Source organism: Thrips palmi, unplaced genomic scaffold (assembly GCF_012932325.1).
Source record: "Thrips palmi isolate BJ-2018 unplaced genomic scaffold, TpBJ-2018v1 HiC_scaffold_17, whole genome shotgun sequence".
Classification (NCBI taxonomy): domain Eukaryota; kingdom Metazoa; phylum Arthropoda; class Insecta; order Thysanoptera; family Thripidae; genus Thrips; species Thrips palmi.
Window position 1 is genome coordinate 93197 of NW_023144626.1, and position 14397 is coordinate 107593.

Sequence of the window (14397 nt, forward strand, 5' to 3'; positions counted from 1 at the left end):
TCACTGAGACTCTCATCGGCCAGACCTCGGGCAGGGCGGCCCGCGCCGCGTCCAGCCCAGGGGCGGCCAGGAGGGGGGCCGGCCGGCGAGGTGCACTGCAAGGCGAGGAGGCCCCCACCCCCGTCGCGGCGGCCGCGGCAGTGCGGTCCACCTCCCCACCGCTCTGCGCCTCGCGCACCGCCAGACGCCAAGAGGAGGTGGGCTGCCCGCCTCGAACTCGAACCTCGAAAGCACCGTTCGAAATGACGACCGCTGGAACCTGAATCTGCTCTAGCCCTTCCTCTGACCACGACAACAAGAGGACCGCGAGGTTGTTGCCCTGGCCTCACGGGTAACGGTTTCAAAATATGCGCCTTAGCTTTCTGCATCCAGTCGGCCCTCGTGCAGCCCTGTTCAATTAGTCAAGCACTTGCATTTCTTTTCGTGACACGTTTTTGACTTTTCAAACTCGAGCGGTCTAGGCCTAGACATGCATTATTCTACAGCCCCTCCCCCGCCTCTTCCCCCCTTTCCCCAAACGCTCAAAAAAATCAACCTAAAACACGTTCGCCTTGCGACAACCTGTACCCAGCTGGGCCTTCAAACGATTCGCCCCAATTTTTTGTTTCACCAAAAACACGTGCCTCGAAGTCCCGCGATTGCTCCACCCATGCCTCGCGCCTTGCCGACGGTGCCCCGCGTGGCACACTGTAACGCCACACGCCCACTCGGCGCATCCCGCCCGGCTGCCTTTGCAAACGCCATCCTGGACCTTTCGCCCCTCAGCGCCTCACCATACTCGGCCCGGGACCCATCTCCATCTCCCTCACCAGGACATGCAGCCGCGAGGGTCTGGGCCCCTCCCTGCGTCCCTACACCTCTCTCTCTCTCTCTCTCTCTCTCTCTCTCTCTCTCTCTCTCTCTGTCTCTCTCTCTGTCTCTCTCTGTCTCTCTCTCTCTCTCGCTCTCTCGCTCGCTCGCTCTCGCTCTCTCTCTTTCTCTCTCCCTCCCTCCATCCCCCCTCCCCTCCCTCGCCCCACAGAGGTCCTTGCCTGCCCAGCCCAGCAGCTCGACAGAACGGTGACTTCGCAGCTCTGTCTCTCTCGCACTCACGGGCTGGTCCGTAGAGGTGCGAGAGAGACGGAGCGACGCGGCGCGGTTCGGAGTGGAGCTGCAGGCCCTGCAGGCCGGCCCCGCTCGGTTACCTCATCGGCACCGGCACTGGCAGCACACTGGACGCGCCGGCCGGCGGAGTAGCGGACCAGCGGCCTGTTACTCCACTGGGCGGACAAGGATGGGACTAGGGCGCATTTAGCGGCTCATGGGTCCCACTGCAGACGGACGGACATACCGACAAGCAGACACAGACAGACGGACAGGCGGCACAGTTTTATGAATGAATGAATGAATGAATGAATGAATGAATGAATGAATGAATGAATGAATGAATGAATGAATGAATGAATGAATGGATGAATGAATGGATGAATGAATGATGAACTATCCTCTACACTTCTTTCAACTAAATATGATTAAGGTATGCACCAGGAACAAAAATTTACAGGCCAACAATCTGTTTGTAATGAAGTTGAAAGGTCCAAACGCCTGGAGGGTAGGCATCCATAGGGTTGGCGCGCACCGTTGTGTCACTGGTTGCCTACCCGGCATATTGCAGGCGTTTGTCGTCCCGAATGTGGAACAAGAATCCGTCACGAGACTTACACCCCCCCCCCCCACACACACACACACTTAAACACCTTTTCGCGTTATTCGTCTTTTTTTCTGAAGAAAACTTCTCAGTGTTATAAATTCAAGGCTTCCATTTTTGAATGCAAAGCTTTCTCGGCACTGGGCCATGGTGTCATTATTCGCCAGAAGCGGTCGGCCCGCAGTTTCTGCAGCTCAGTGCTCACGCATTGCACGCATTGCACGCCGCGTCGACACACTGGCCGAGGCGCCGCGTCCTTGGGCACGCGGTGAGGCTCGCCACGCTCTACGCGCCCGGCAGAAAATGCACCAGGAAGATGCGCGCTCGCCGCCACGGCCTCTCTCTCTCTCTCTCTCTCTCTCTCTCTCTCTCTCTCTCTCTCTCTCTCTCTCTCTCTCTCTCTCTCTCTCTCTCTAGGTTGTGCCGCGTGCGTAGCTTTCCGCTCGCCCGTGCACGTGCACCAGACTGATTCGGAGAGTCGTTTTCGTCGCTCTGTCTCTCACGCACTCATGGGCGTCTCTAGTTATGAGAGACACAGAGAGACGAAAACAACCAGACGCTTTACGAACTTTACGAAGTATTTTGAGCATACATAACTAGGGGTACGCGCCGTTTAGTGTGGGCGCGTAGTGTGGCTGAGCGACGCGAATTAGTTTGTGCACTTTGGACTTTGCTTAGGTAGACGAAATGTGCAGCTTGTGGGCCCATCTTGAGTGAAATGTAGGTCTGGGGTATGAATGGAAGTGATTTTCGTTATCAGCACACAAAATACTGTTGGGATCAACGTCAAAATCAATTCCAAAATTTTGGTCCAAAATTGGTCAAAATTCGGTAATGCGTGAGTCTGGGAAAACTTTGGAAGTCATTTTTGAATTCAGCGCATCAAAAACTGCAGGAAACAATAAAAAACTCGATTTGAAAATTTTGGTCCAAAATGACCTAATTTGGGATGGAAATACAAGTCTAGAGTCGAAATGGAGGTGGTTTTCATAATCAGCACTCCAAAAACTCCAAGAATCAATATAAGATTCGATTGAAAAATATCGATATCAAATTGGTCAATTATGGGTAAAGAATGGGTCTGGGTTGGTCTTCATGGATCACCCTTTGTCGTCACCAATACCCTGATGCCACACCAATGCGATTCCTTCAGTCGAGTAACATTCCATTGCCAGCATTGAATCGCTTAATTAGGTACTCGTCTGCTTGACTCACTATTCGATACATCTTTTTCTTCAAACTATAAATTCACAAATTTATTAGTTATATTTGAGAAGCCTTTTGTCATTCTTTCATTTTAAACCAGTGAATTAAACAATATAGACTGGAATATGTAATCATAGTTTATATTAAGTGACTCAGTTTAGGGCAGGCTGATCTGAAGCATTCGACGGAGAACAAGTTTTGTCAAATTCAGTGAATCGTCTCATAAAGTCAAATGCAGAGGCCACTTGTTGCTCAATACGCCAACATAATTTACCTTATTCATGCCTCGTGATATTTTGTCTTTAGAGTAAAAGAATACAGTATAGTATTAACATTGTGCTTACATTCAGAGACCCAGCTTTTAAACCATTACCAATACTTAGTTCCAGTTGTCGGACACAAGCTTTGGTGAAGTGAAAGGAATCGTGTCATTAAATCCAATTACCAAGTCACCCGCCGCTCAAAACCTGAATCGTCTCATTGAACCGAATATCAGTTCAATCTGTTAGCACTAAATATATGGATTATTTACTGCACTAAATACATCTATTTATGGATTCTTTTAATCAATAGATGTTAGTACTAGAATATTTATGTTAGCTTGCAGCATTGCAATAGCATGTCATTTCCCCGAGACAAACCAAGACAATTAACATTTCTTCTAATTTCAACAGAATTTATTTATGCATTTACCTGATTTGATTTACTATGAAATTTAAAAATAAGGATAGTATAAGAGAGAATAAAATCAGTAAATGCACACAAAGGCAAAGAAAACATTCTATTTACAATCCACAACTACACACAGTGCACTGACCTGAAGGAAGATTCCCCTGTGACGGGGGAGGGGGGACAGGGGAACGAAACACGTAAACCATTCTCACATTTAGTTTCCGTATTTTCCTCTGTTGACACCCCGGAAGGGTTTCAATCATTCTAGAATGTTAAAAAACTATCTCAGTACCTATTTGAGAACCCCTTGCTCTTTAGTTTGTTTATTTGCATAAGTGCCGTCCCGTCTTGAGGATGGCTTGCAAGCGCGGCAGCCGGTATGAGAAATTGGTCAACCACACACTGCTACCAACCTAACCACGCTAATTACCTAGTTCAAAACGATGTTTTGAATATTTCAAACGATGATAATTGTTAATCTGAGATAAACTCCCCCTGTAGGATGTTTAGGAGACATCAGGTGTGAAATTTGGGTACTATTCGTCCAGTAGTTGCTGAGAAACGTGAGTGATTACATACAGAGAGACAGAGGGACGGACAGACAGACAGACGCACGACCAGTCACTTTTTGGAGCGCCCAAACTCGGCAAGGGCTTCGCTATCGCTCAGCCAAATTTACACGATGAAATTTCGTAAATTACGTAGTACTTGCTTTGTAAGCTTGTGTATGCTCAACATTCTTTGCTGCTTTCCTTTGTAAGGCCTGAAACAGTTTGTAAGGATTGCAGTCTGCAGAATCGGTCTGCGCAGCGCGGCAACGCCGTCTAACAACTTCGCCTAAATTTGTACACTGTTATTTCAAATTCACGTTATTTCACAGTTATTTCAAATTTACGTTATTTCACGTTATTTCACTGTTATTCCAACGTTATTTCAAGGCTATTTCAATGTTAATTCGCGTTATTTCATGTTATTTCATGTTATTTCACGTTATTTCAGCGTTATTTCAGCGTTATTTCAACGTTACTTCAACGTTATTTCACGTTATTTCACCGTTATTTCACGTTATTTCACGGAAAATGTACACCAAAATTCAAGTTGTTTGCCCCTCGGACAACGCCCACACGCAATGCGCACAAGCCTGCAGCATGATTCCAACCGAACAGTGCTTTGTCGCTCTGCCTCTCTCGCAGTCCCCTCGGGACGCCCCATGAGTGCGAGAGAGACGCAGCGACGAATGCACGGAACGGCATCGAGACGTCGAGTTACTCGAGTCGAGTCCCTGTCTGCGGCCCAGCCAGACGCACAGGCGTGCATTCTCCCTCGAGGTCAAGGGGGCCAAGTTTCGTCAGGGCGGCCCGGCCCGGCCCAGCCCGGCGCGGCCACGGACGGGTTCGAGTCCGGCGCGCACCACAGCGCACTCCGGCGGCGGAAGCGCGAAGAGTCAGTTAGTCGCTTTACGCCCGGCTGGCAGGCAAACCGTCTGGCGGACGCACACAGTGGGCCAGAAGACCGGTTGGGGCGGTAAAAAATTCTAGACGCGTTTCCCATTCCACAGTCGCTAAACAGGACTCGAATCGAACGTGAGACCCCATTGATGCATTCCTCGTTCGGAGAGCAATCCATCGGTAGGGTCACACGTTCGGTTCGAATCCTACTAAGCGACTCTGGAGCTCAAAACGCATCTAGAATTTTTACCGCCGCCACCGGTGTTCTGGCCCACTGTGCGCAGCGCCCGGCCGGCAGGCAACCAATCCGCCTCGCTGCCCTCCCCAGACAGCCTCCGCCCGGCTGGTAGGCCACCACGGACACAGCGGCCGGCGGGGCGTGGCGTGGCGGTGCGTGGCTGGCCGCGAGGCCCTCGACGACGCGCCGGCCTGGCGGCGGCCAGTGTGCTGCCTGCTCGGCACCGGCAGCCCCCGCAGTGTCTCCCCAAGACAACGCCGCACCAGTCGCGCGTGCCGCCAGCCCGCGCCAGCCCCGGCTGCCTACAGGTGTACTTGTCGTCGCTGCGAACAAGACCCCGGACAGGTAGGAACGGCGACCACGAGACGCCGGCACCGCCACCGCAGCTCTCCGCAGTTCCGTGGACCGCGGCGGTAAGCTGATTCCGAGCACTGCCCGCCACTCGGTCTCTCTCGCACCCTTGCGGAACACCCCATGAGTGCGAGAGAGACAGCGACGAAATCGGACCTGGAAAGCAGTCTGCTGACTCTCTTTCAAACACCACACTCATGACTGTGCACAGCCGAATCGCGGCGGTCCGGAGACCAACCCGCTTGCTTGACCCATCGCGTCTGTTTCTGGAGAGCAACCCCTTCCCCGCCCCATTTTTGAACGAGTGCCCGTTTCCACGGTGGAAGATTTCGCCGACACTTATTGGCTTCGCTGTGACGCGGTGTTGCGGTTTGCGGTTGCAGTCTGCCGCTCCCGCAGCGCCAGGCGCGTCGCGCAGAGCGCCCACTGCATGCCGAGTACGCAACGGAACTGCGACACCCCGCCCCGCCCCGCCCCGCCCCGCCCCGCCCCGCCCCGCCCCGCCCCGCCGCGCCATCGGTGCGTGGCATCGACGGCATCGTTGTCGTTCCGCGGGGCTCGTCGCGCTCCGAAGGCTTTATCGGCGGGCTGATTCCGAAGTCGCTCTGTCTCTCTCGCACTCCGGGGGCTCCTGAAGGGGTGCGAGACAGACAGAGCGAAGGCAGAGAATGGCCGTTTTGCCGGCGATCGGGGCGGTCGTTCCGCAGCGGCGCACGCTTCCGCCGTCCGTCGCACGCCTTGGCGCACGCCACCGCAGCGGACTGATTCCGAGAGTCGTTTCCGTCGCTCTGTCTCTATTGCACTTGAGACCCGTAGGTGCGAGAGAGACAGAGCGACGGAAACGACTCTCGGAATCAGTCTGCAGAATGCAGATCGTTCCGAGTTCCGATGCAGCCGAGCGATTCTGAAGGATCGTTTCGTCGCCCCGTCCCTCTCGCACTCATGGGGCGTCTCGTAGGGGTGCGAGAGAGACAGATGAGTGACGAAGTGATCCTTCGGAGTGGCCCGGCAGGAGTTCCCACCGTGTCGTCCTGGCGGCGCGCTCCCACCCTCGAAGGCCTCCACAGCAGTTCCTAGTGTGCATTACCGTACCAAGTGCACCAAAATCTTCAAAAAAATACACACGGAAGAAAAGACTTGTAGGACTTGATCAACCGAGGGGGAAACGACTTCAGTTATCCGGAATTGGTACTCCGTTATCCGGATAACACGAAATTTCGAAGTAATCCGGGGTAATCCGGGGAAATTCTGGGGTGATCCGGGGTAATCCGGCGTAATCCAATGATAATCCTGGAAATTTTTCCATGGAATCCGGAGGTAAGCCGCGAGTTATCCGGGGTTATCCATCCGATGTACACAAAATTTCTCAGTCGTTTTCCCCCTCGTGATCAACTCTGTTCGATAGGCTCAATACATTCCAGGCAGTAGACGAAAACACACCCTAGTTGTCGTTGAACAAGCTTTAGATTGTGGCGGATTGTGGCTGCCGGTGTGTTTTTGTGTCTTTTCAATACACGGTAAGACTCAGTCCTGGATCTTCCAGGACTGAATCTTACCGTGTATCGAACTGGCCCATGGCCCTAAGTTGGTTCACCTCAGCGAAATCATCTTCAGGAAAATATTTTTTTTAAAGACCTTTGCAGTGTGGACGCGTACCGGCGGCGTCCTGCTAGGCTGGACCGGACTCGGTGCACGCCGGGGCCGATTAGACCAGACGTGCGTGCGCCGCGCCCTTGACCCTGACTTGCGTGGCGGGGCGGGGCGAGGTGTTGCGTCCGCCCCGACGTGTGACTGGGCTGCTAGGCAGAGAGAGAGAGGGGGAGAGGGCAGGCTGCGTCGCGGTGGCCCCGGGCGTCCTTCCCGGCTCCGAGTCGCTACAATGCTCTTGGCTTGGAGCGGATCAAAACAACAACAGTCGCCGCTGTCCTCCGGCGACTCCATTCTAATGCTTCTGAATGCAGACGGAGGAGCAGCAGCGCCAGTGCGTAGTGCGGGTACACTGTTGCCGTGGCCTTGCGTGGAGCGAGGCGGCTACGCACTCACAGAACGAGCCTTAAATCAAAACGAATAAAATAGCAATTCTTTTCGAACAGCTGATTTGACAGAAAAAGTCTTTTGCGCGATAATGTAACAATTACAGTGCACCCAAAAAAGTGTGTTAGTGTGGCTAAGTGCTTTTTTGAGTGCTTTTTAAGTGCCGATAGTCAAGATAATAGATAATTCGATTGTCATCATGATGCAAGTTTTTTAGGCTCATGTCTTGACATGAGTCACTCTAAGCAAAAGGACCCACTTTTTTTTATTTATTTTTTTTTTTGGGGGGGGGGGGGGGGGGCGGGGAGGGGGTTCCACGCGACAAAGAATGAAAGTTTCAGTTATTTTGACACACACCAAATGTTATGTACAATTTTGTATGAGACATCATAGTTTTTAGTGCACACGAAATTTTCGTACAACTTTCGTACGAAAATGTGGACATTTTTCGCCATTTTGTACAATTTTGTACAAATTTGTACGAGAAGTTCGTGCGCACAAAAAACTTTGATGTCTCGTACAAAATTTGTACAAAAAACATTTAGTGTGCAGAACACTGTTTCAACAGTGCGGCACAGCACGTCTCCTTGCGCAAATTTCACACCACACAGACGCCTCTCTGAAAGGTCGTACTATTTTCTGGGAAATCCGCGAGACGGCTCTGTCTGCTTTGGCTGCCTGGGTTTCGGTTTTCTCACACGTTCAAACCGAAGACGGGCGGTCAGTCCGCTGGCGACAGCGGCGCTCGCTCACACGCGCATTGTATCACAATTAACACAATGGTACAGTCTGTCTCTCTTTTTCTTCTGCAGGTCGCCATGTCGCCGTCCGCGTCCCGTCTCGCTTTTTGCGCGCTGGTGATCGCGTCGTTGAGCGGCGCCGTCACGGCCATAAAAGCAGGTGAGTGCAGCCAGGCAGTTTTCCAAAATTAACGGCGAACAAAGAAACGAAGCAGAAGAAGAGTGCTCCACGTGATTTACAGCAAAATTTGAGCTGAGTCATGTTACACCGTGAATTTGGTGCAAGCATAATAGGATCGTTTAGGAGATATAGCGGTTCAAAGTATGGGCACGGTAGTCCGCCCGCCCAACAGGCGTGTTTGGCGGGCCTGCCTTGTCGGGTGTTTGCAGGAGCTCTCGTGCCCATACTTTAAACCACTATATCTCCTAAACGGTTTGAGAGACAACTCTGTGCGCGTCTGTGCGTGGTTTCATTCAATTCAGCGCGTCTTTTTCCACACGGTAAGAACACCCACACACACCAAGGAGGCAAAAAACGTCAAACAATGCTCAAAACCTGCATTTTAAAAACATAAATGGCAAAATTTGCAGACTTTAAACAGCTATATCTCCTAAACGAATTGACATAAAAATCTGCGCATGATCTAATTCGATTCATCGTGTCATTTTCTACAAGATAAGATAATCAGAAATTTTGTCCACATATTTTTCCCAGAAACCCCAAGAAAAAACGGTTTTTTTTTGGAGGGGGGGTGGAGGGTTTACTCTTCAGGTATTCGCCGGAGGTCAGATTTGAGGTTATATTCTTGTTCCTTGGCCAATTTTACATCATGTAACCAAATTTTAGCCCTCTACTATGAAAAGTGTAAAATTAGTCCAAAATACCCAAATTCGTGTTTTTTTCTCCAAAAGTTAAACTAAAGTTGGCCATATCTCTGGCAATAAATTTTTGCCGGACATAATATTTTGGCTTTAGACTCTCCTTTTGTTAGCCTACAAAAAATCAGGCAAATCGGAGAGGGTCGCTGGAAGAAGTGATCCGTCTTAGTTGATTTTGCTCATTATGGAATGCCACGTTGTTTACATATGACCATTCGGGCAAGTCGCATTCAAACGAACGTGACAATGATGTGACTGGACATACCAATGGTTACCGTGTCACATTCGTAGCTACTTGTGTCCTTATTAATTTTTGTTTTAAATTAACATTTTTAATAAACGGTTCGATCGCTTTGAAATCCGAGACATCAAACGACCCTGCGTGATTTCGAGGATGCACATTTTGAGTGCAACAACGACGCAGCCGGCGGAAATGGTGATAAATATTCAGACCCTCTGACGAGTCGAATTTTTACTTCTCTTTTTCCTTGATTATGCAGGGATTCACGTTTTTCTGGTCCTTTTTCTGAACTTCTCCGCACGCAGGGACCTTGTTGCCGACTGCTCGTTTGTTATATTTTCGACTCATCTTGTTCTTCGCTTTGCCGACAGGTGACCTGTTCAAGCTCTGCAAAAGAAGTGACCCGGAGCTCAACGAGTGCGTCAAGCAGTCCATCATGGGGTTAAGATCCACCTTCAAGAAGGGTAAGGACACTGGTAAAACTAAAGCGTAACTCTAGGCTTGAGTCAAGCATAAAGTTACGCTTGAAGACGTTACGCTTGAAATGAAGCACACTCTGGAAATTCCCCCATGCATTTAGATAGGGGGAATCTTGGCGGTGGGGCCTGTTACGCTTGATTTCAAGCGTAACCTGATTACGCTTGAAAACAGAGGGTAATACTACGCTTTAGTTTTACCAGTGGAGATGTGGGAACACTTTCGGTCGGTCCTCTCCCGTCTGTTAAGAGACATTTCAATGCATAGGTGCTTTTCTCCAGTCAACTTCAAGCGTAAAATCTTCAAGAGCTTGGTTCTAAGACACATTTACATTGCAAATACACTGGCAGGTTTGTGTGGTACAAAATTGAAAACCTGTTTTAAATCCCGAACATTGGCAAGCTTTGACCCAAAATCTTCATTAGCTAGCCAATATTTGGGGCTTCTGCCACCAGCAAGGCCAAATTTTGGCAAGCTGGGAAGTATTTTAGGGCCAGTCTTGCCAGTTTTGTGGCAGGCAAACTTGGCACCGGCTTTGCGGTGTACGCCTAGCTGTACCAGTGAAGAGCTAACCGTTGTCTGCTTTGTGTTCAGGCATCCCGGAACTGAGGGTGAACTCCCTGGACCCCATGGTGGTGTCGGAGATCTCGCTGAACCAAGGAAACGGGCCCGTGTCCATCACCAGCACCTTCAAGGAACTGCACATCCAGGGCTTCAGCGACGTCAAAGTCCACGACGTCAAGTAAGGAGTGCTCTAAGGGTGATTGAATTTGTTGATAGCTATTTTCTTGCGCACGGCAAAACCAACGTCCGGGTTTCCCAGGCGCACCCTGGAAAAATGCCCTGTTTTTCCAGGGTGCGTCTGGGAAACCCGGACGTTGGTTTTGCCGTGCGGAGACCAAGAGACTTCTTTAGTTGTAACCAAATTCCGCTAGGCTCAAGACCATTGACACCACAAGATCCAATCATACCTAGTTCCCTACCAGAAACTACCGTCTTTATTTGCGTCGAAGGGACGACAACTGCTATTAGCATCTGTGTACGAGGGAGTGTACACATGCCCGTCAATGGATATCCTTTTAATGATTGTGATGTGAACTTAAAACAAAAAACCGAGACACACTGCGAGAAAAGATCACGGTAAATCCTGTACTGATTACTCCAGACTTCACCGTACTTTTTTTAACAGGCAATGCCGTCGTTTTTTTACAGGCAATACCGTACTTTTTTTACAGGAAACGCCGTACTTTTTTACAGGGAATCCCGTACATTTTCCCCCGGCAATCCCGTACTTTTAATACCTATCAAAAACTGCTATAATTTTGTTCAGTCGATTGACCCTCTTTTTCCAAGTTCCTGATGTACGCAACTGCTGAAGTCGGACTCCTGGACCCCTCTTCCGACCACTCGTTGGAAAGGTCTTGACGAGACCTATTGAAAGGTGCAATAAAATTTTTCAGTCGGTCGACCCCCGTTTTTCAAGATCCTGATGTGGGCACTTCTTGGAAGCGGCCTTTGATGGGACCAGATCTGGTCTTTCCTACGGCATGAACTGTACGGAAGAACGGTAACTACTGTTAAAAGACTACGGAATATTTTGTAAAACAAGTACGGTAAATACTGTAGACTGTACGGAGGATACTGGTTTTTGAAGTACGGTAAAGTTTGGCAAAAAAATTATCCAGGATTTACCGTCATTTTTTCGCAGAGTGCAAATTAAGGTTACTGATGCCATGTGTGACTAAGTTTCATCAATTTGAGCTCCTTTGACGTCACCGTGACCTTTTTCCGTTCCTTGGACGCGTGCGAAGAAATATGCGAGTTGTCGACCCCTCGATTCGGGTGGGGGCCGACCTCTCCTCCTTGGCACCGCCGACAGTGGGTGGGACTGGTGGAGGCGGCAAAATCTCTAAACGCGGTTTAGGCTCCAGATTCTCCGCACGACTCCATCAATGGATTGCTCTCTGAACAAGGAATCCATTGGTAGGGTCACTCGTTTGGTTTGAGTTCTGCACAGCGACTCCGAAGCTCAAAACGCGTCTAGAGTTTTGGCCACCTCCACTAACTAGCCTTTAGTCCACTGTGCGTCTCACGGCATGGCTTCTGCTTCCCAGGGTCGACTTGCCGAATTACCGCATCGACATCTCCGTGTCGCTGGACTGGTTCTACACTTGGGGCGACTACGACATCAAGGGGCAGATCCTCGTGCTGCCCATCACCGGCAGCGGGCCCAGCTGGAGCAACTACAGTACGCACCCTATTATTGGCCGGGTGTCGTGCAGTGCTGTCTCATAAGTAGCGAAAAATTTCCACCATGCACCAGTGCAGAATAGGGTTGCCTAACTCAGCCTGCATAAACTCAGAAAACCTTACAAACTGTACTATAGACCTCACAAACAAAAGCAGGTTGTTAACTAAGTATTTTGAGCATGCATTTGCTTACAAAGAAAAAGCTTCGTAATTTACGGACTAATTCTTCATATCAGAAATGAATACTGTGATTTTTTCCCACAGTGGGTGGTTGAGATTGGCAACTCTTTCGGCACTGGCAAATGGTTGGAATTGCGTGTCGTGTGGCAGCCGGTGGCAGCACTGGTGGCGGGTGACGCACCGGCGCGACACTCAGCATTACCATAAGGCGATCTTCGTTCGACCCACAGTACCGAGAAACCAATTTCCCCTATTTGTTTTGCAGCCATGGTGAAGGGGCGCGCTGCCATCACCGGCCACGAGGTCACCAAGAAGAACAAGACCTACTTCGGCATGGACGACATGAAGTTCGACGTGGACGTCGGCCACGCCACCATCCACATGGACAACCTGTTCAACGGCAACAAAGTCCTCGGTGCGTGGAGCAAATCGAGAGTGACGTGCGCTGTTGATCAACGACGATCAACGAATAGTGACGTCATATTTGTATAAGAGTGAATTTTGTTACGTTCATTTAAATATGCTGTTATACATTCGGTTCAATGTGTTGACCCACGTTCAAACGAATGAAACACAGCCATTTCAATGTTGACCACGTTCAAACGAATCCGACATTTGTTTCAATGGTGGCCCATGTTCAGACGATATCGTTTTCACCTCGATCAGTTGAATGTGACACAATCGTTTCAATGCCGACCCACGATCAAACGAATGTGACACAGTCCGTTTCTATTTTGACCCACTTTCAGACGAATGTGACACAGTCGTTTCAATGTTGACCCACGTTCAAACGAATTTTACATATTTGTTTCAATGTGGACCCACGTTCAAGCGAATGTGACACAGTCGTTACAATGTTGACCGTTTTAATATGGTGGCCGTCGCTCAAACGAATGTACCATCCTACTAAAACGAAAGTGCCACATTCGAACAAATATGATATCGTTTGAATAAACGAACGTGAAAAAGATTCACATTCTGACGACTATGACGTCACATTCCTTGTATCACAGCCAAAAATAACTGAAACAAATTTTGAACTATTTTTTTTGTTTAAAGGCGACACGATGAACCAGTTCATGAGCGACAACTGGCAGGCGGTGTACTCGGAGCTGAAGCCCGTCATCAACGAGGCCGTGAGCACCTTGCTGCGGGACGTGGCCAAGAAGGTGTTCGACAAGTTCCCGCTGGAGGACTTGTTTCCCAAGTGATTGTCCAACGCACGGCCCTTCGCTCGCGTCAACAACCCAGTCTAGTCAAAACATCCGTTCCGTACGCAAGTGAAAGTAAAAGACCTCCCAAGACAAGAAGAGTGCGCTGCAGCCTGCGCAAGCCTGCGCCTCGCTGCCAGGCAACCCAACCGACTCCGCAGGACTCGGGACTCGCCGCGCCTCGCGAGAGAAGGCGAGTAGGTTGGGTTGCCTCCTCGCACGGCGCCGCTGCTAGAGGCCGCCTTCGCCGCGATTTGCATACCACGCCAGTGTACGATACAGCCAAAATAAACATCGCGAAAGAAATTAAGAGTATTTCCCTAACCCAATCACATCAGTTTGGCCGTCTGCCTCGGCTCCATTGGCGATCTTTTACGCTTTTCTTTTAAGCGTAGTGGCTACAGCGCATAGTGGTGACTGCGGAGTCACATATGGTTAGTACTATACGCATGGTCACATAGTGGTTTCTATAGTAGGCAGAGTGGTTTCTAGGCATAGTGGTTACTAGGCATGGTGGTTTCTAGGCATAGTGGTTACTGGGCATAGTGGTTATAGTGGTTACTACGCATATTCGCATAGTGGTTACTACACTGGTGAAACAAAGGCATAAAAATTATGCCCTTTAAGGACGTAAACGATTTACGCCCTTAAAGGGCATAAATCGTTAATGCCTTTGGGAAGGGCATTAAAATTTTGCTTGAAATTCCTACACCATTTACGCCCTTCCCAAGGGCATAAAACGATTTATGCCCTTGCAAGGGCGTAAAAGAGTATTTATGCCCT

General features: G+C 49.8%; 1 protein-coding gene across 1 annotated transcript; it reads left to right on the top strand.

The window, feature by feature from the left end:
- Nucleotides 1-5466: 5466 nt before the first annotated feature.
- LOC117643825 (protein takeout-like) lies at nt 5467-13920 on the top strand. The gene is made up of 7 exons (XM_034382940.1): nt 5467-5596; nt 8449-8536; nt 9868-9960; nt 10568-10715; nt 12088-12221; nt 12669-12818; nt 13463-13920. The coding sequence occupies exons 2-7, from the start codon at nt 8455-8457 to the stop codon at nt 13612-13614; spliced, it is 759 nt and encodes a 252-aa protein (XP_034238831.1). The 5' UTR covers nt 5467-5596; nt 8449-8454; the 3' UTR covers nt 13615-13920.
- Nucleotides 13921-14397: the final 477 nt, after the last annotated feature.